Here is a 22,902-nt window from a genome sequence, read left to right as displayed (position 1 = left end):
GTTACTTGTCCCAGCTTCTGCCAATTTAGCAGTTCAAAAGCATGTAAAAAATGCAAGTAGAAAAATAGGCCGTTCATCATGCCAGGTAAGTGCAGGGACCGTGCGGAGGCTCAGGGAGGGGGGAAAGTGGGCCTACCAGAGGTTCCAGAAGTCCAGAAACGGGCCTATTTTTGGCCTTCAGACGGCCTCTGGAGCCCAGGGGAAACAGCTTTCACCCTCCCAGAGGCTCAAGGAAAGCCTCCGGAGGCTGGGGAGGGTAAAAATATGCCACCCCCACCATGGTGCAGGACGCCTACTAGGCCATGCCCACCCAGAAATAGGGTGGTGAACCTGTTGCTGCAATATTAAAGTTACAACTGCACTGAAAAAAATATAAAGTTGGGCAAAATTCACTTACAAATGGCTTGTTTAGCAGCTCTAATTTTGGACTCAATTATGGTCATAAGTCTAAGACTACCTGTATTTGCATGAGGTCTGTAGGAACAAGGACAAGACACATAGAGAAGGGAGGGAGGAGAAGGGGAGAAGGAAGATGGAGGGGGAAGGATGGGGAAAAGGAGGAAGAAGAGGATGAAGAGGGAGGAGGAGGAGGAAGAGGAAGCAGTACTTATGTATTTTATGGAAGCTATATTGCATGATGGATGTTTGAGGGAGTTGGGTATCTCTAGTCTGTTGAAGAAAAAGATTAGGAATGACATGATAACTGTCTTCCAGTACTTGAGGGGATGTCACTCTTCTGCCCCAGTGATCCAGATAGCTCAGGGCATGCAGTTAGCTCCACGTATAGTTAACCCATGCTGCTGGCGCAAAGCTGCTTCTGGTAGAACAAAGCGATCCAGAGAGTGGCCAGTAATAAATCACTTTTCCCGGGCAGAGTACCCCACTGCCCAATCAGGGAACACAGATGTGGTCACATGTTATGGAACTACATTTCTGCCTACATTTCCCCTAAGGTAGTTACATTTCCCATGAGGTAGTTTCTTAAAGAAGACAGCTCTTAATTCCTACATTAGCTATATACTGTTGGGACAGCACAGTCACAGAGAAGAGGGGGTTAACCTATTCCCCAAAGCAACTGAGGGCAGGGCAACCAGCAGTGGATGGAATCTCATTAAATTAAACCTGGAACTAGGGAGACATTTCTTGACAGTAAGAGCAATTAATCAATGGAATAGCTTGCCTCCCACACTTGTGGGTGCTCCGTCCCTGGAGGTTTTCAAGGATAGGCTGGACACCATTTGTCCAGGGCTGCCTTGGCTAGGGGGTTAGACTAGGTCTAGGTCCCTTCCAGCTCTAGGATTCTATACTCTATTTTTAAACCAGCTACGTTTTTTTTTTACAAAAAAGAAGAAACAAAATTAGATGTTGTTCTTCTTACAGAAACATCTTTCCAATGCAGTCAGCAGGATTAATACTTGCAAACCTAACAGCATTCAGGCGCAGATGATATGGAGGAAACTACCCTGTTTTGTATAGTGCATACTATATCAGGAATGGAATGGAATGGAATGGAATAGAATAGAATAGAATAGAATAGAATAGAGGCCAAGTGTGATTGGACACGCAAGGAATTTGCGTGCATATGCTCTCAGTGTACATAAGGAGGATAAAAATATTCATCAAGAGTAAAAAGATGCAGCACTTAGTGATAGTCAAGGTTACTAATAAGTTATTAAATCGTACTAGGAAACAAATAAAACAATATAAATTGTAAAGATACAAGCAACATGATTTTAGTCATAAGTGGAAAGAGATAGATACTAGGAAGGAAGGGAAGAAGAATAGTAATACAGTCTTAGTAAATTATTGACAGTGTTGTGGGGATTAGTTGTTTAGCAGAGTGGTGGCATTCAGGTAAAAACTGTTCTTGTGTCTTGTTGTTCTGGTGTGCAGTGCAATTTATGTCCAGGATGCGAGGGGTCTGTAAATATTTTCACAGCCCTCTTTTTGACTCGTGCAGTATACAGGTCCTCAATGAAAGGCAGGTTGGTAGCAATTGTTTTTTTCTGCAGTTCTAATTATCCTCTGAAGTCTGTGTTTTTCTTGAAGAGGTGCTGATTCACTCTATCGCAACATTTCCACTCCACATTTTCTCAATTCTTTGGAAATTTCCTGTTCCCTTGTAGTTCCCTATTTTAGCCAGATATGGGTAGTAGTGGATGGTCTGAAATCGGACTCTTATTAAATCAGAAATCAAATAACAATTTGCCAGGATCATATCCCGGAACAGAACAGACTGAGTTGGAGAAGTAGAGTTTTGGAAGGGTCCTCCATGACCATAGAGACAGTTCTTAACTTACAGCAGTTCATTTAGTGACTGTCCAAAGTTACAATGGCACAGAAAAAAGTGATATTTTTTACACTTACGGTTGCAGCGTCTCTATGGTTATATGATCAAAATTCAGATGCTTGGCAACTGGTTCATATTTATGACGGTTGCAATGTCCTGGGGTCATGTGATCACCTTTTGCAATCTTCTGACAAGCAAAATCAATGGGGAATCCAGATTCACTAACAACTCTGTTACTAACTTAACAACTACAACTGCTGTGACAACTGTGGCAAGAAAAATCACAGGAAGGAGCAAAATTCACTTAGCAACTTTCTCACTTAGACTTTGGGGTCAATTAGGGTCGTAAGTCAAGGACTGCCTGTATCTAGAATGGGAGAAATAGCATAAGAGGGCTATTTCTCTAGTAATTAACATTTGTAATGCTTCTTTTATCCTGAGGGCCAAATAGGGAATAAAACACTTTCTTTTCCTGATAATCAAGTTCCTTCAGAAAGTTTAAGAGAGGAAGAGGAAATGAAAAATAATTGCATAACCCTTAAGAGTGTTTCTTGGATAAAATATAAGTACTGTATAAAACGCACCTTTCCCCCCCTCCAAAAGAGGGTGAAAATCTGGGTGCGTCTTATACACTGAATACAGCATTTTTGGCCTACCAAAACCCCGCCCACTTTGCAAAAACGTGGATGTCCATAGCCTTTAGGAGGCTTCCAGAGTGCTCCTGGGGGCTGGGGAGGGTAAAAAAGAGCAAAAAACCGGCCAGTTTTGCCCCCCCCCCCCAGCTCCCAGGAGCACTCTAGAAGCCTCCCAAAGCTCTGCATACTTTTTTTTTTTTTTCAAAAAACAAGGTGTGCAGAGAGTTTGGGAGGCTTGCAGAGTGCAAAATGTTTTTTTTTTTAATTTACCTCTTCAAAATCATGGTGTGTCTTATACTCCGGTGCATCTTACAGTCTGAAAAATATGGTAAGTACTTGAAATATTCATATTTTTCTGGGTGGGAAACCAAGCTGGCTATAAGGGTAGCCATCTGGGCCAAGTCAGGATCTGCATAAAAACAATTATCAGAAAGCAGAACAGGAGACAGGACAAAGAGAGGTGTCCAAACACAGGTAGAACTTATTTAAGGAAGGGTCAGTGGAAGTAGGAAGCTTTTTCTCTCATACTTCCTGCTAAGGAGGAACCAACGTACAATCTTTAAGAAGTCCATCCTTGGTAGGAAGTTGTCTGAAGAAGTCTGATGCACAGGGCAAAAGAAGGGGTGGGCTGCAGGGGGTTTGCAGGGGTTCGGGAGAACCGCTATCTAAGATTCTGTGCAGTTCGGAGAACCCCCAAATCCCACTCCTGGCTGGCCCTGCCCACCCTGCCCCTCCCCTCCCAGGAACCTCCACTCGGTACGTTTTGAATGCAGATAAGTGCAGGGCATGCGCGGAGGCTCGGGGAGGGTGAAAAACAGGCCTACTGGAAGTTCGGGAAGGCCGGAAATGAGCCCGTTTCCAGTCTCCAGAGGGCTTCCGGAGCCTGGGGAGGCTGTTTTCACCCTCCTGGAGGCTCAAGCAAAGCCTCTGGATCTCAGGGAGGGCAAATAGCCCTCTCCCACACCATGGTGCAGGAGGCCAGCTAGTTCATGCCCACCATGGCCACATCCATCCAGCAACTGGGCAGATAACCTCTTGCTAAAATTTTTGAAGCCCACTCCTGTTTCAAAGAAAAATAGTTTGAAAAACTATTTCAAAGGAAATAGTTGCAGTGTGTATGCATGTGGGTTGATGGATGGATGGATGGATGGATGGAAGGAAGGAAGGAAGGAAGGAAGGAAGGATTTGAGAGACTTTTGAACACAGGAATGAGCAAATAGTTCATGATACTTCTCCACTTGATATCTTCACACTAACATATAGGGCAACAGTCTCTAATTCTTTTGACACCAAGGACCAGTTTCTTGGGAGACAATTTTTCCACCAACTGTGTGTGTGGTGTATGTGGAATGGTTTCATTTTTTCTTGCTTGGCCGCTACTGTGGTCTGGGAGTTGGAGACACCTGGCATTTAGGTCATTCTCAACACTTGCCAAGAGTCTGAAAACCAATTGCTTTCATTTTAACTTACCTGTAATCAGCAATGAGAGTTAACCTTGAGAAAAAAAGGAGGAAGAGCTTCAACCAAAACACTGGGCTAGATAAGAGAAAGGAACAGAACTGTAACCTGGGTAATCATCTCAGATAAGACGGCCCTTAGCTCCTTTGAACTTAAACTATAAATTTGATTGATAAATAAATCAAATAAAGGCAGAGAGAAGGGAGGCATATTCAGACTTCCAAGATTCCGTTACCGTAACTCTACAATAAGCGTAATGTTAGTATTCATATTTCTGGTTTCTTTTGTCTGGTGAACTTAGACTGGCTACCTCAAAATGCTAAAAACACTATCAACTAATCAATGTCTTGTCCAACTGATTAATGAAAGAACACCAAAATTGCCTTGACACTGGTATCAGAGCAAAAAAGAAAAAAATCCCCTTGGCCTCAAAAGCCAGCTAAATTGCAAAAACGTTAAATGAGGTTGCGAGGGAAAACTTTCTGCCTGCCAAGCTATGATGCAATTGTTTCATTAAAATTATATCTTGCAGGCAGTGAAGGTCGAATGATAATCTGTAGACATGTTCGCAACTGGATAATTTTCTAATAGTTGTATCATCGCGTCATGGTTTGGTAGGGGCTGGAACGGGAAAAGAAGGAAATTATTGTGCAAGTAATATCTCCTGGCAAGTAAGAAGAATGGCTGGCAAAACCCTGTTGAAAATGCAGAAAGAGACTAAATGATACCTTCAGTATGATGATGATGATGATGATGATTTAAACTTCAATGCTATCTGACTTTCAATAACTCTGGGCAGTTAGCAATAGCAATAGCAGTTAGACTTATATACTGCTTCATAGGGCTTTCAGCCCTCTCTAAGCAGTTTACAGAGTCAGCAAATTGCCCCACAGTCTGGGTCCTCATTTCACCTACCTCGGAAGGATGGAAGGCTGAGTTACCCTTGAGCCAGTGAGATTAGAACCGCTGAACTGCAGATAACAGTCAGCTGTAGTGGCCTTCAGTACTGCACCCTAACCACTGCGCCACCTCGGCTCAGTTGACAGCAATTGAAGATAGAAATCACAATACAATAATCATTATAAATAATAGTGGTTAAGACAGCAGGACATGAACTGGGAGACAGTGAGTTCTAGTCCTAAAAGCTGGCTAGGTGATTTTGGGTCAATCTCTAGGCAATGGTGAGTTATATTCTGCCATAGGTAAGAAAGCCAACTGGGTGAATTTAGACCAGGGGTGTCAAACTGGGCCAGGTGCATCATGCACAGTTCTCACACCCACTCCAGCCTTGCAAAGGCAAAAAAAATCACGATATGTCACATCACATCATGTGAAGTGATTGAGTTTGACACCCATGCTTTAGACCAGTGATGGATAACCTTTTTGTTCTCGTGTGCCTAAATTGTGCATGTGCTATTGTGCACATGTTCCCACAATCACAATGCAATGCGCTCCCCCTGCACGTGCATGTGCAAACACCCCCTGCACATGTGCGTGTGAACCTCTCTGCCCGGTCTACTCAGCCTCCTGCACCACGCCAGGGAGGGTGTTTTCACCCTCCCCAAGCTCCGGAGGCTTTCCTCAAGCCTCCGGTAGAGCGAAAATGGCCTCCCTTCTGGACTTACAGAATTTACAGATGTCTGTTTTTCGCCCTCCCCAGGCTCTAAAGGGCTTGCTTTGAGCCTCCAGGAGGGCGAAAACAGTCTCCACCGGGCTCTGGAGGCCCTCCCTAAAGTGTCCTGGCACAAAAAATTGAGAGTGCTCCCCTCCCACACGGACATGTGTCTCCCAGCAGTGACTTGAAAATCAGCTGGCCAACAGGCATGCGCACATGCACAGTGGAGCTGACCTGGGCGACGGCTCATGTGCCCTCAGAAAGGGCTCTGCGTGACACCTATGGCATGTGTCCATAGGTTCCCCATCACAGCTTTAGACCAATCACTAGGATAGTGTGAGTTCTGATCCCACCTTAGACATGAAAGCAACTGAATGACTTTAGACCAATCACAGGCTAGTGTGAGTCCTAGTCCTGCCTTAAGGATGAAAGCCAACTGAGGGACTTTGGGCCAATCTCTCTCTCTCAGTCAATCCGTCTCTCAAGATTGTTGCTGTTGAGAAAATAGAAGGAAGAAAGTGCATTAGATATGTTCACCTCCTTGAAGTGTTTATAAAAAATAATAGGCATGATGTAAATTAAATAAACGAAAATAATAAAGAATAGATGAAAGAAGATGGCAAGAGCCTGGTACGTCAGTTGTGCCCCTTCTGGATCGGGATGCTCTGTGCACAGTCACTCATGCCCTCATCCTTTCTCGCCTGGACTACTGCAACGCTCTCTACATGGGGCTGCCCTTGAAGAGCACCTGGAGGCTTCAGCTGGTCCAGAAGGCGGCCGTGCAGGTTATCATGAGGGTACCTAGGTGATTCCATGTTACATCCCTTTTAGGCGGCCTGCACTGGTTGCTGGTTATTTTCCGGGTGAGATTCAAGGTACTAATTACGACCTTTAAAGCGCTCCATGGCTTAGGCCCAGGGTACCTGCGAGACCACCTACTGCCACCAGTAGCCTCCCACCGTCCAGTGCAATCACACAGAGTTGGCCTCCCCAGGGTGCTGTTGGCCAGACAGTGTTGGCTAGTGACCTCCAGGGGGAGAGCCCTCTCTGTGGGAGTGCCTTCCCTCTGGAATGAGCTGTCCCCGGAGCTTTGTATAATCCCCAACCTCCAGTCTTTCTGACACGCCCTAAAATGTTCGCTTTTCCAGCAAGCCAGCCTGGCCTGAAAAGAATAAAATAAATTATTAATTTTAATTGTTAATTTTAATCTAATTTTTAAATTTTTATTGTTAATATTAATTGGGTTTGTTTTTGGATACTTTATTTAATTTCCTTTTTAACTTTTGTAATATGTTTTTTTTTATGTTGTACTCCGCCCTGAGTCCTTTGGGAGAAGGGCGGCATATAAATCAATAAACAAGCAAACAAAGAAACAAAAAAACAAACAAGAGCAAAGAAGGGAAGGATCTTCTTCCTTACCAAAGGCCTTGGAAGTCTTCAGGGACCTTTCAGTCTCAGAGGGCCCTCATTCCAGAGGGCAGGTGCTGCTTCAAAGGAGGCGTGCTTCTAGGGTCCCAATAGATAGGATTGTTAATCAAAGGAACCCAGAGTGTACCAGCTGTGCAGGATCAAACATCTGCTGGACAGATGTTACCAGAGACAGGCAGTCCCTCAAGTAACCAGGCCTTATGCCATGTAGGCATTTGTAGGTTACAGCCAACGCTTGAAGGATGGCAGACATGGGATGTGAGTTTCACCCAATGAAAAATAGACCATCAGTGTATTCTGCAAAACTACAGCTTTTCAATGAAAAGTCTACTTCCAAAACATCAGAGATGCTTTAAAAAATAGCTCAGTTTAATTCTCCAACAAACCAGATTGAAAGTATTTTCAAACTGTCGCAACCAGTCCCATTTGGCTAAGAATGCCAATTGCTGAAGTCTTCGGAAGTTGAGCAAACATAAAACCCAAACAGTAAATGAAGCAACCAAGGGGATACAGGTAGTCCTTGACTTACAACCACAATTGAGCCCAAAATTTCTGTTGCAAAGTGAAACACTTGTTAAGTGATCTCCCCCCTCCCCATTTAATGACTTTTCTTGCTATGGTTATTAAATGAATCCCTGCAATTGTTAACCTGGTAACATGGTTGTTGAGTGAATCTGTTTCCCCGTTGACTTTGCTTGGTGAGAAGGTTGCAAAACGTGAACACTGGACCCTGGGACTCTGCAACCGTCATAAATGTGAGTCAGTTGCCAAGCACCTGAATTTTGATCACATGATCATGAAGATGCTGCAATGGTCATAAGGGTGAAAAATGGCCATGTCTCTTCTTTCAGTGCCGTTGTAACGTTGAATGGTCACTAAATGAATTGTTGTAGGCCAAGGGCTACCTGTAAATGAGTTTTGAGTTAAAAAGAAAAAAGAAGTGTTTGTTTGATGGCCAGCCCTGTAGTCCTTCCTATGCTTTGCCAGCTTCTAGAATGAACATATCCATGTGTATACACACACACATAGATGCACACCAGTGGTGGGATACAACCGGTATGCCCTGGTGCTGCACACCAGTGGTGGGATACAACCGGTATACCGGTACCTGCTGGGAGCACCAGGTACTGTTCCGGTATGGTGCTCTGGAGGCCTGCTCACCCGCCTGCTCTCCTTACTGCTATTTGAACCAATTGGGGCATTTGCGCACACGCACGGAGCATACGGCGCCTGCACAACGCTCCGCCCAGTGGCTGGAGCATCACAGATGGTAAGTACGCATGCGCGTGCTGTGTGCGTGCACATGGTGGACACCCAGCTCTGTTGCACCATACTGGTTGCAACGGGATCCAGAACCCACCACTGATGCACACATATTTTATCTAACCTTGCCACCATAATTCCCAAGTACCTTTTTGTTTTTGACAGTAAACATGGGTTATGTTCTTCCGCTTGAAAATGTGCCTCAATAGGATGGCATATTGCTGGGGCAGGGGGGGTGAGGAGTGCCAGGGGGCAGACCCACTCATGATTTCAACTACTGTTTTCACTACTGGTTCAGGTGAACCAGTCCAAACCGGCTGAATAACACTTCTGATGTGAATTATCAATTGCCTAGATTTTGCTTCACCTGACCGTGGGAAGGGGTTATAACTCTCTCCATTTGTCATTTTGAACAATCACAGAACAAACAAGGACTACTTGCAAATAAACCAGGGCAGCTTTGAAATATTTAGACTTCAAATCCCAGCATTGCATAACCATCACGGGCATTTATAATGACCCTGGGAGCTGAAGTTCACACATCTCAAAGTAGCCAGTTTGGGAAACACTGAAATAAACACTGCCAATACCATCACTTGCAAACTTTTTAAGACCTGTCAGCTCTGGCTCTGCTTCCCTTTCTTTAAAATAAAAAAACACCATAATTTTCCCTTTCCCTTCTCTACATTGCCTTTTTGAATCTCTAATCTGGTTTGCCTCAGACATTTCAGAATTTAGCAAATTATGTTATTTCTTTGGGACACATATTTGTTTTGTTTGCGAGGGAATAAATCATAAGGGGATACGGTTTGGCTGCAGCCGCATATCTCAGGCACAACCAATCTTAAAAATGTGGCTTCTATCAATGTACAAGAATTATCACTTGAATAAAATAGCTGTTGTCATCTGTGCCATCAACATTACACATGACACTCTGGTGTCCAAATCTTCTTTCCAAGAATTATCCTCAGAAGAAGAAAACTACAGTGAGGTTCTGGCCCAGCTATGTATTAATATTTCATGGTGACAACATGTTTGAATGGCTATGTAAGCACATGTTTTGGAATACACTTTGGCGGCAAACAGCTTTCTCAGTATTCGTATCTATTTCCCTCCCTGCAGGGGTGAAATGCTACCGGTTCGGACTGGTTTGCCCGAACCAGTAGTAAAAAAATGCTACCAGTTCGGACAAACTATTTCCGACAATCAGCTGTGACGCACAATTTATATTAGCTAGTGTCGTAGGATTTCCTGCTTTCCAGCTAATGTAAATCGCGTGGCACAGCAGATTTCCTCACCCCTCGCTACTTAACTTTTCAGGCACACTCAGTAGCAGCCTCCGCCCACTCGCCTAGACGTCATCACAGAGCATTTTGATGCTCTGCGCATGTGTGGAAGGTCCTGCGTATGCGCAAAGGTGATGCATGTGAGTGTTGCGACGGTGCGTTCACTCTCACATTTGCAAACCAGTAGCAAAGGGAAGCTGATTTCACCCCTGCCCCCCTCCTCTCTCTCTGTCATATTTTCTATTGGGAATTTTTTGGAATGAGGATGTATCTCCGTACTTCTTTTCCTTTGCACTCTACAGCGTGTAAGGCTCTTGCTGATGAGCTGGAGTATGAGATCAAGAAAATTGGACCAAGAAGGACTGTAAATTCGGGGACATTTCGAATCAACCCTGATGGCTCACGAGGAAAAAAAAAGGTAAGACAGACAGGAGACCCAGCCCAGTAATTGCTAGGGTGTGCAATTATCAACCACTTACCCAAACAGCAGTTGGTCTTTTAATCTTCTAACCTTTCCTGCGTTAGGCCAGCAGCCACTAAATTGCTTCATTTTCCTCTGTGGTTTAAAATAATCTCTAACCTTGAAATTGAGGAATCTTTCCTTTTTTTCCCGGGGCCTTTAAAAAAAAAATTGGGGATGGGGACTTTTTTAAAAAAATGTTGAGAATGGGGTCTTGTTGCATTGACAAGTTGTACTACAGAATCAGAACATAGAATTATAAGGCTGGAAGGAACCTTGGAGAAATTCTAGTCGAATCCTATGCTCACGGCAGGACTCTTTATACCATCCCAGTCGGTTGTCCAGTCTTTTTTTGAGAACTTCCAGGGATGGAGTACCCACAAGTGATCGCTTTTTCTAATTGTTTTCTCTGTCAGGAAATTTCTCTTTAGTTCCAGGTTAGATCTGTCTTTAATGAGCTTTTACCCACTGCTATTTGTTGTACCCTCTGGTCCTTTGGAGAATAAGTTGACTCCCTGTTCTCTGTGGCAGCTCCTCCGATATTGGAAGAGTGCTATCATGTTACCCCAATCCTTCTCTTCATTGGGCTAAACATACCTACTTCCTTCAATTGGCCATCATACAATTTATCCAGTGGTGAAATGCAATTTATTTTACTACCGGTTCTGTGGGCGTGGCTTGGCGGGGGTGACAGTGGAAGGATACTGCAAAATCCCCATTCCCTCCCCTCTCCTGGGGGAAGGATATTGCAAAATCTCTATTCCCACCCCACTCTGGGGCCAGCCCGAGATGGTATTTGCCGGTTCTCCAAACTACTCAAAATTTCCACTACCAGTTCTCCAGAACCTGTTAGAACCTGTCAGAACCTGTTGGATTTCGCCCCTGAATTTAGCCTCCAGACCTTTTATCCCTCATCATAATATGGGTCTATCAGAACCAAAAAGGTATCTAACAAATGGTAAGAAGATATATCAGAATAATCAAGTTGGAAGGGACCTTGGAGGTCTTCTAGCAGGAAACCCTATACCATGCCAGGCAAATGCTTGTCATTAAAAACCTCCATTGATGAAACACCCAAAACTTCTGAAGACAAGTCATTCCACTGATTAATTGTTCTAACTGTCAGAAATTTCTCCTTAGTTCAAAGTTAGTTTTCTCCTTGATTAGGCAGGAACTTCACTTATTACTATCTCTCACATAACTTTATCTTCTCCACTCGTGGGAGTTATCTACTTGCCCTGGGCATAGCGTCTCATATTGCCCAATAATTTCTTTTGTTTACTCTGTTCTCAAAGAATGGAGTTGGGTTTGGGCATCTGCTGTGAGACTGTTCTGCCTTAAGGCAAAACCACAGGAGACTGAAGGCAAATCTGCCCCAATCATAAGCAAAATAATGAATGAGAAGGTAGAACTTACACATTCTAATGAAAAGTGACTTCCGACATACAGCTCCTTCAAGATTTCTGTGAGTCTGAATTTTGTACATGCAGATCTCTACTCAAAAGTGGGATCCACATTTAAAAAGAAGCATTTTAAGATAGTATACTTCAGCTGAAGAAGCTACTTGGATGAGAAGCGAAACATCTTCAAAGAAAAATCAGAAAGTCCAGTTGCCTCTTGAAAAAGCACTTTTAGACAACAATCACCTGGATGACTGAGAATTTCCATAGACATACTTCAGCAAACATACACACTTTCAGAAACGTATGCTTTAGAACACAGGTGTCAAACTCGCCATATCACGTTGCCATCACATGATGTATCACATCATTTTTCCCCTTGGTGGGAAAAAAAAGTTGGGGTGGGCGTGGCCTGCATGTGACCCATCTGGTCCACAGGCCACTAGTTTGACACCCCTGCTTTAGAAGAAAATCTTCAGACATCTCTGTTATTTTCTAGGAACTGGCAATATAGAAATATCTGTACATGAATAATGTTGCACAATTTTATTTATTTATTACATTTTTTCATCCCACCATTAATATTTTTTTATTAATAACTCAAGGGAGCAAAAATGTCCATGAATGAAGGCAAATATACATCTCCCAGGATAATGTTGCAGGATGTAATCTGGGTCAGTTACTGGGACCAGAGATTTAGTCTTCTGAGCTTTTGGATTTGTGCTGGAGTCCATTCTCGGATAACTTCCCTCTCAACAGAAAGTATGGTAGAGAGAAGCTCCCTACATTCTGGTAGAGAGAAGTGCCTGAGGATAGGGACCAAGCTAGAGACCGTGAGTTCAAGTCAGGGGTGGGATTGAAAAATGTTATCAACTGGTTCTCTGCCCGGTTGGTGGTGGGCATGGTCATGGGAGACATGGTCTACTTGGCCTCCTGCACCATGGTGAGGGGAGGAGTTTTTTCCCTCCCCAGGCTCCAGAGGCTTTCCTCAAGCCTCTAGAAGGGTGAAAATGCCCTCCCCATGGCTCTGGAGGCCCTCTGGAGGCCAGAAACAGGCCCACTTCTGGAACTTCCGGGAGACTCATTATTCACACTCCCGTGCGGGCCCTGCAATTACATGGCATGATGAACAGGCTGTGTGGAGACTACTGGGAGAGGAGGGGTGGGCGAGGCCAGCCAATACTTCCAAACTACGGTTTGACAAACCAGATGCAAAATTAGTATCCTGTTCGCTCCAACCAATTTGAACCGGCTGAATCCCATCCCTGGTTCAAGTCCTGCCTTAGCCATGAAAGCCGGCTGGGTGACTTTGGGCCAGTGACTCTTTCTCAGTCCAACTCACTTCATAGGGTTTTTGTGGGGAACATAGGAGAAAGAAGATATGTTGTTTATGTTTGCCACCTCGAGTCAATTATAAAAAAAATAATAAAGATAGGAAAAACATAATTTAAAAACCCTACACAACCGTGTGTCTAAGGTGAGACTATAACACTCTCCTGGTGATGGGTCCAAATTTATTTAGAGATCCAGTTTAGCCCAGTGGTTAAAGCACCAGGCTAGAAAGTGGGAGACCATAAATTCATAGGATGAAGGTGTGTTGGATATGTTTGCAGACTTGAGTTATTTATAAAAATAATGAAGGATTACCATATTTTTCGGAGTATAAAATGCACCTCCCCCCCAAAAAAAGATGGTGAGAATCTGAATGTATCTTATACACTGAATACAGCATTTTTGGCCTCCCGAAACCCCGTCCCCTTTGCAAAAATGGATGTGCAGAGGGTTTGGGAGGCTTGCAAAGTGCTCCTAGGGGCTGGGGATGAACTGTTTTGCTCATTTTGGGCCCCCTCAGCCCCCAGGAGCACTCTACAAGCCTCCCAAAGCCTCTGCATTCCCTTTTCTTTTTGCAAAAAAGAAGATGTGCAGAGGGTTTGGGAGGCCTGCAGAACGCAAAAACTTCTTTTTTAATTGACCTTTTTGTGCGTCTTATACTCTGGTTCATTCTTATAGTCCGAAAAATATGGTAAATTAAATTTTAAAAATCATCCAGATGGCTTTCATGCCTAAGACAGGACATTTTAAGATGCTTGCAAGGTCAACATATGAACTATTGCACCAGAAGTAAAATAACCAAATAGTTCTCTTACAGAATCTGAACATTTCAAACCATTCAGAGAAATAGTTAGGCATCCAATGGGGAGCTGTGAGTAACCAGAGAAAAAGGACCTGGGGTACAAGCCCACACAGTTACAAACAGGAAGCAGAAGATTATGACTGGGCAACCTTTGCCCCAGCCTAAACATATAAAGACAGAATAATGGAGGAGCGTTTGGAGCAGAAAATCTCAGGAGAGGCAAAGGTCTAAACTGATATAAGCGATCATCTTCCAATGGTTCTGTCCCCTGGGCTCTTTCTTCTAAACTTCTGAAAGCACTCTGTGTGTGTGTGTGTGTGTGTGTGTGTGTGTATGTATATGTATGTATATGTGTATATATATATGTACGTATATACCATCATACACACACACATACATACATACATACATACATACATACATACATACATACATTGCATTTGTGCTGATAAATAAATAAAGGGAGACTAGTATAGAACTATTTCAAGCTATTTAGCTCTCATCAGCTAGCCATACCCTTACTGGGAATCGAACCTGGGCTGTATTACATATTAGGCAGTTATATTAGCCTCTAAGTCACATGCTCTCTTCCTTTATCAGCTAAGTCAGGGAAACAGGTATGTATTGTGTCACAATCCCTGGTATGCCCAAACACTGCTTCCCTTTTCTGTCTATCGACTCACTCTGGGAGCCATGCAGGCAGAAAGCCATTTTTTATGTTGCCTTGTTACATTTGTGTTGCATTTGTGCTGATAAATAAATAAAGGGAGACTAGTATAGATCTATTTCAAGCAACATATATATCGATCACTTCCTTATTTGCAAGTATTTATGTACAGATAGCCCTCAACTTACAATCATTCATTTAGTGACAGCTCGAAGTTACAATGGCACAGTGATGAAATTCAATTTTTTTACTACTAGGTCTGTGGGTGTGGCTTGGTGGGCGTGGCAGGGGAAGGATACTGCAAAATCTCCATTCCCTTCCTACTCCAGGGTGAAGAAAACTGCAAACTCTCCATTCCCTCCCCACTCCTGGGGGAAGGATATTGCAAAATCCCCATTCCCACCCCACTCCAGGGGAAGTGTACTGCAAAATCCCCATCCCCCCCCCCACTGCAGGGGAAGGGTACTGCAAAATCTCCACTCCCTTCCTACTTCATGGGGAAGGATACTGCAAAATCCCCATTCACACCCCACTCCAGGGGGAAGAAAACTGCAAATTCCCCATTTCCTCCCCACTCCTGGGGGAAGGATACTGCAAAATCCCGATTCTCTCCCCACTCCTGGGGGAAGGATACTGCAAAATCCCCATTCCCTCCCCACTCCAGGAGGAAGGATACTGCAAACTCTCCATTCCCTCCCCACTCCTGGGGGAAGGATATTGCAAAATCCCCATTCCCACCCCACTCCAGGGGAAGTGTACTGCAAAATCCCCATTCCCTCCCCACTGCAGGGGAAGGGTACTGCAAAATCTCCACTCCCTTCCTACTTCAGGGGGAAGGATACTGCAAAATCCCCATTCACACCTCACTCCAGGGGGAAGAAAACTGCAAATTCCCCATTTCCTCCCCATTCCTGGGGGAAGGATACTGCAAAATCCCCATTCCCTCCCCACTCCAGGGGGAAGGATACTGCAAAATCTCCATTCCCTCCCCACTTCTGGGGGAAGATACTGCAAAATTCCCATTCCCACCCTATTCCAGGGGGAAGTGTACTGCAAAATCCCCATTCACACCCCACTGCAGGGGAAGGATACTGCAAAATCTCCACTCCCTTCCAACTTCAGGGAGAAGGATACTGCAAAATCCCCATTCACACCCCACTCCAGGGGGAAGAAAACTGCAAAATCTCCATTCCCTCCCCACTCCAGAGGAAGGATACTGCAAAATCTCCATTCCCTTCTACTTCAGGGGGAAGGATACTGCAAAATCCCCATTCACACCCCACTCCCAGGGGAAGAAAACTGCACATTCCCCATTCCCTCCCCACTCCTGGGGGAAGGATACTGCAAAATCCCCATTCCCTCCCCACTCCAGGGGGAAGGATACTGCAAAATCCCCATTCCCTCCCCACTCCAGGGGAAGGATACTGCAAAATCTCCACTCCCTTCTACTTCAGGGGGAAGGATACTGCAAAATCCCCATTCACACCCCACTCCCAGGGGAAGAAAACTGCAAATTCCCCATTCCCTCCCCACTCCTGGGGGAAGGATACTGCAAAATCCCCATTCCCTCCCCACTCCAGGGGGAAGGATACTGCAAAATCCCCATTCCCTCCCCACTCCAGGGGGAAGGATACTGCAAAATGCCATTCCCCTCCAGTGGAAGGGTACTGCAAAATCCCCATTCACACCCCACTCCAGGGGAAGGATTCTGCAAAATTTCCATTCCCTTCCTACTTCGGGGGGAAGGATACTGCAAAATCCCCATTCCCTCCCAATCCAGGGGGAAGAAAACTGCAAAATCCCCATTCCCTCCCCACTCTGGGGCCAGCCAGATGTAGTATTTGCTGGTTGTCCAAACTATTCAAAATTTCCACTACCGGTTCACCAGAACCTGTCAAAACCTGCTGGATTTTGCCCCTACAATGGCACTAAAAAAAGTGGCCATTTTTCACACAGATTACCACTGCAGCATCTCCATGGTCACGTGATTCACAATTCAGACTGTTGGCAACTGGCATGTGTCCCGAGGTCACCTTTTATGACCTTTTGAAAAGCAAAGTCAACAGGAAACTCAGATTCACTTAACAATGGTGTCAAGAAAAGTTATAAAATGGGGTAAAACCCATTTAAACAGTTGCTTACCAACAGGAATTTTGTCCTCTGTTCTGAAATTAGGACTACCTGTTCTATTTTTCATTTTAAAATATTCCTAAAGTTCTAATAGAAATATATACAAAAGCAAGATTTGAATCAGCTCTTTAAAAAATAAAGAAAGTACATGTCCCCTATATATTTGATCCATACCGATATCCTCACTTAATGACCGTTCACTTAGTGACTGATCAAAATTATGCTAGATCTCCTCCAAAAGGTACTTATGACTCAAGTTTGAAATTCTGACAGCTGCACCCACTCTCAGCAATCACGTGATTGCAATTGGGCTGAAGCTCATATTTATGGCAATTTGCAGTGTCCTGTGGTCACTTGTCTATGATTTTTGACATTTTTTTCCTGGTTTCTGACATTTACTATTGTATATCTGGTTTTGAGTCTCCTGCAAGTCCCTTGGACTGCAAGGCAATCAAACTGGTCAGTCCTAGAGGAGATCAACCCTGACTGCTCTTTAGAAGGCCAGATCCTGAAGAGGAAACTCAAATACAACGTGATGAGAAGGAAGGACTCACTGGGGAAGAGCCTAATGCTGGGAAAGACTGAGGGCAAAAGAAGAAGGGGACAACAGAGAAGGAGGTGACTGGATGGAGTCACTGAAGCAGTAGGTGTGAGCTTAAATGGACTCCAGAGGACAGGAAGTGTTAGATCAAGTAATGGAAGCACACAAAGGTTGCCGAGCGAATGAAGGAGGTGCTGTACAATGGGTACAGGGTATGCGCTTTGTTGTAACACTTTATTAATTGTACATTTATAGTCCGCACAGATGCGGACACACCTATCTGGCTTGACAGGTGTCACAATTGGCATTTCCCAGCGTGCGTGATCTACTGGTTCTAAGATGTCCTGGCTCACAAGCTTGTCTATTTCTTTGTCTACTTTAGGGCGGAGAGTGAAGAGTACTCTCCTGAGCTTTAGTCCAATTGGGGCTTTTGTGGGGTCTAAGTTAAAGGAAATAGGGGTTCCTTTGTACTTACCAGGACCGGTACCAAAAATGTCCTTGAACTCCTTAAAGATGGGGTCAGTGCCAGTGCTGAAAACGTCCTCAAACTCTTTAAAGATTGCTTCAGCGTCTTCGTCCTTCACAGAGTTGATGCCGGTCACTTCCGTTCCTAAAGTTTGGAACCAGTAAACCCCCAGGAGGCTTTGGAGGTTTCCGCTGACCACAGTCATAGGAAGATTTCCACTGAAACATTTGTAGCTCACCCGGAAGGTGCCTTGGCCTACGATGGGGACTTGGTTCCCCTGGTAGTCATGCAGGCGGACGTCAGGGTTTCGGAGATGACGTTTCTGGACCTTTGGGATCGCTTGCTTGAGGACTGACCATGGAATTATGGTCAGTGACGATCCGGTGTCGATCTCCATTTCGCATGGGGAGTCCTCGATGAAGACAGTGACCTTCAGCTTTTTGGGGTGCCTGCTACAGATTTGTCTAACCGAGACATTGACATTCAGCTTCCTCAGGTGCCTGAAGCGGATTTGTGTGACCGACGTATGGTTGGCGACTCTGTCATCACTTTCTGATGGTTGTGAGTACTTTTGCCAAGCCCCTGGTTTGGACCGCTGTTGGTGGCTTTGCGACCCTCTGGGATGTCTGATGGCAGTAGGGAATTCACTGCAGCACACCTTGGCGATGTGCCCCTTTCGCTCGCATCGCTGGCAAGTTGCTTCGCGAAAACGGCAGGGTGCTCGGGCATGGTCTCCTCCACAGCTGGAGCAGAGTGGAGTTTGGGAGTTGAATTTTCGCGCCAGCTTTGCGCAGCTTCTGCTCATGCGGTAGCTGTCATCCTCCCCGCTTTTGGAGCTCTCGGGCTCAGTGGTCTCACGATGTACACAGGTACTTTTCTGTGCATTTTGAGGTGTGCTCTGGTGCTGTAGGGTTTCTGTCAACTTGGCGGATGATTCGGACGCCCTAGCCTCATCAAGTGTGATCTGCAGAGAGAGGTTAGACTTAGCAAGTAGCCTCCTCTGCAGAGTGATGTCTTGCACACCGCAAATTATGTGGTCCAAAATCAGCTCGTCCAGGTCTCAGAACTCATAGTAGGCTGTGGCTTTTCGGAGCGCTGCTACATACCCATTGATGGATTCTCCCTCCTTCTTGTTCCTGATGTTGAATTCATGCCGGCGAACATATTTAGATGGCTTAGGCACGTAGTGAGTCTTCAGTGTTTGTTGCAGTGCAGACCAGGACACCGCTTGAAGTGGAGTTGGTTCGGAGAGATTTTTTTGCCGTTTCGAACACTTCTCGGCTACAGTAACCCAGGAACATGTTCTTTTTATGGGCTGTAATGCCCGTGAGATTGTTCGCTTCCAGGAAACACTTGAATCGTAGCATGTACGATTCCCAGTGTTCAGTGGCTGGATCATACAGAGTTGGTGGGGCATGCATAGCCATTCTGATTCTATCTGGTTGTTCCACAATGGCTTGCTCAATGCCGCACAGGATGCTCTGGGCTGGATGTACCTGCAAGGCTTCGTTTGCTCTCTTTGTTATCCTAGTTGCCTTCCAATCCCACCTTCGTCATCAGTGTTAGATCGGGTGAAGGAGGCACACAATGGCTTCCGTAACAACAACTCTTTATTGCAAGTCAAGTAAACATCCGGAGTCAGAATGGTCTAGCAGCATCCCCTTTTAAAGGGATCTGTCAGACCTCTTGACCAATGGGATTCATTCTCTGTTCCTACCAGAACAGAGGACCTTGGTGGAAACCTCTGTCAGTCTGTCAGCGGGGGGGGGGGCAATATCTAACAGGAAGGCCTGGAAGAACATTGTTCATGGGGTTGCGATGGGTTGGACACGACTTCACAACTAACAACAACAATCTGGTTTGGTATAGTGTACCAAAATGCATTTGGTATAATAACTTCACATAATGACTGCCATGTTTATTTAACCATGTCACTCACTTGACGATCAATTTAAAAAATAATAATCAAAACCAGGCACCAACACAGGGCCACCTGCTTAATAAGTGCTTGTACACTGTATTTATGATCTTAATTTCAGGCTTAGCTAAGTCATAAGTCGAAGACTAGCTGTTCAACGTAAAAACAATCATTTAAAATAATGCAGGAGAACCAATGTAAAAGCATATGTTTTTAAGATGTAGAAAGCACTTCAGCTTTATGCAGACTATATTACGAAAGAGATGGTTTTCTAGACAATTGGGGCCACCACAAAGAAAGTCTGTTTCCACATTATTGCTAATGGGCAATTTACAAATGTCAGCACAGAGCGCAAGATGTTTCCTAAGAACAGTAGGTTTCTGAGAGGCTGATATAATTTAAGATATTATTTTAATATTTTCTTATTTTACGGAGGGTGCCTTTGACCCTGAATTGGCCTTCAGTTTGTTTCATCTCTGACTGCCAATAACCTTGACGCACACAGATTCTCTTCCAACTTCGGGCGCATACACATCCCTCTCTTAGTTCAGAGATATTTCTTTCCATTGGAGGTTGGGTCAGCAAATGTTCCTCTGAGTACAGAATCAGAATGAAACCATGATTGCATCTGACTCTGTGTGTGGAGTCTCCTCTGACAAATGAAGGTTCCAACCCAAAAAGGAATCTCAGTTCAAGACTGTTAAAGAGTAACCCACTGCTTGGGTTCAAATTCTGCGAATTCTGCTTGCTCGTCACTGTGACTAAGTCTGCTGGATTGGGGGCATTTTGTTCCATTTCCTTTTCAAGGGAACAGGGTCAACATAGATGGATAAGCAGAGAGGGAGGCAAATAAATAGGCCAGCAGATAGGAAGGCAGAGGGGCAGCCAGGCAATAGATCAGTGACCTTTTTGTCCTCACATGCCAAAAGCATGTGCTTGCCTGCGTCACAGCACCCACGCATGCCCGTACCCGTAATGCAATGCACGTGTGATCCTCCCATGCACCACACCCCACACATGGACATGTGACCCCCTGCATGTGCCATGCCTTCTCACATGTGCGTGCCAAGCCCTACGTATGCCCTGCCATCCTGCATGCATGTGTGACCCCCCCAAATTCCCCCAGCGCCTGTGCTCCCCCGTGCATTGCCCCCCCCACATTTTTGGCTTCCAGGTTTGTGCAGGAAGCCTTTCAGGCCCAAAACGGAGCACAGGGGGGGCCCTCGCATGGTGCCTTCTTGCCCCATTTTGGCTTCTAGGTTGGTTCAGGAGTCCTTCCAGGCCCAAAACGGGCTCATGCGCTAGAAGGCCTCCTGCACCAACCTGGAAGCCAAAAAGGGGCAAGGGGAAGCAGTGCAAGGTCCCAAAATGCAATGCGAGAACCCTGGACACATGCGCCCTGTGCCCCACATATGAATGCACATGTCCCCCGCATGTACCCTGTCCCCCCATGCATGCACGGCAGAGACCCAAAGACCAGCCGGCCAGTGGGAGGCATGCACGCATCCGCAGGGGAGCAGGACTGGGGCAACGGCTGGCATGCCCATAGAGAGAGTTCTGCATGCCACTTGTGGCATGCATGCTATAGGTCCATCATCACGGCAGTGATGCGATTCAAGCCGGTCCTATCCAGTTGAGGCGAACTAGTAGCGGTGGCAGTGGAAGGCTCCGCCCACCCACCTGGACATCATGACGTCCAGTTTTTGATGCTCTGTACATGTGTGGAAGGTCCTGCGCATGTGCGGAGGTAGTGCATGCAAGCGAAGCCACTTCGCATTTGCAAACCAATAGTAAAGGTAAGTTGATTTCACCCCTGCATCACGGCGATAGATGGTAGAGAGATGGACTCAAGACATCTCTAGTCCTATGAACTGGTTTTAAATTGAGAATAAATAATTGTCCTATTTATTCTTTAAACTGTTCCCAAATTAGGGCTTTAGTAAAGCTACAGCTCATTCAGGCAAGGAAGCTTATTGTGCCAGTGATGGAACCACAAGTCTCCTCCAGCCCTAAACTTCAAGCCATAATAGAAAGGCTATTCTACAGGTAATCTTGATTTACAACCATAATTGAGACCCAATTTACATTGCTAAGCAGGCAGTTGTTAAGTGGGTCGCACCTGATTTTATGACCTATTTTACCATGGGTTGTTAAGCAAATCATTGTAGTTGTTATTAGTGAACCCCAAATCTGACCCAAGAGCGTCTGGAAGGTACATCTTACTGACGTTTGGAGGGGCTGAGCAGGCAGAGGGGGGAGCTGAAGCCATAGCTAGCCCAGAACCCGCCCTTGGAGCCCTGGGAGTTCAACCAGGACCAGGGCAGGGCAGGTGGCCGGGGCTCGAGCGGCAGTAGCTGCTAAGCACTCCCAGAGAGTAGCCCCTCCCAGAGGCTACCTAGGAGTGAAATATGGAGGGGATCCCAAAACTTGCTTCTGTCATTCGGTTTGCTTGTTGGAAACCAGTTGGGAGGGTCACAAATGATGATCACATGTCTCCAGGAAGCTGCACCGTAATAAGTACATTCCAATTGCCACGTACATGAATTACATGACCTGCAAGAATCATTAGGACCAGTTATAAGTGACTATTTTCGACACCATTGTCATTTTGGTAAATGAGAAATGTAGTGAGAGATAAGTGCTGTGGCCAGTTGACAAATCTTACTTTCTACAAATCTAAGATCATCGGCCATTGATGATTGCTACCTTCAGCATGTTGGTCCACTTTTTTTCCCAATCTGGTCCTAGGCTGAGTTTTCTGCAACTCTCAGTTAGCTTGTAGTTGGCTGTGTTGCATGGAAGGTGGACCTTCACATTTGGAGGGCATCACGTGTCAGACCTGGAAGCCACCTTTTGCATTGGGCCTTCTGACCTGCCACATTTTGGGAGGGGGGATTATATGGAGTATGGGAGATATATATAGTGAAAATAACATTGCTTTCTCAGAGAGTCAAGGTCATCTTGCCCTGCACCTGGAGGGGTGTGACTGGGAGGCATCTCCAGTTGGGACAGTGCCTGATTGGGCCTTGTGATGGACATGTGGGTGCTGGGCAGGGACTTGAACTTTCAGTTGTGTGTGGAAAACCTGGAAACTTTCAGATTCGGGTTTTCCCAGATGTGACATCTCTAATAAAATGGAACTTTGAGGAAGATGCCTGCCTTGGAGTCTTCTTTCTGTTGGGGGTGTCACTTGGACACCATGTTGTTTAAA

General features: G+C 45.3%; 1 protein-coding gene across 1 annotated transcript in view; it reads left to right on the top strand.

Annotated features, from left to right (window-relative positions):
• The window catches only part of CNPY1 (canopy FGF signaling regulator 1), a 70,833-nt gene that overhangs the window by 23,011 nt on the left and 24,920 nt on the right, over positions 1-22,902 (top strand). The window contains exon 2 of the mRNA XM_032234575.1: positions 10,278-10,393. Coding sequence (XP_032090466.1) covers positions 10,278-10,393 — 116 coding nt within the window. The remainder of the gene's footprint in view (positions 1-10,277; positions 10,394-22,902) is intronic.

Source organism: Thamnophis elegans, chromosome Z (genome assembly GCF_009769535.1).
Source record: "Thamnophis elegans isolate rThaEle1 chromosome Z, rThaEle1.pri, whole genome shotgun sequence".
Lineage (NCBI taxonomy): Eukaryota > Metazoa > Chordata > Lepidosauria > Squamata > Colubridae > Thamnophis > Thamnophis elegans.
Note: the sequence above shows the minus strand (reverse complement) of the source record. Positions and strands in the feature narration are given on the sequence as shown.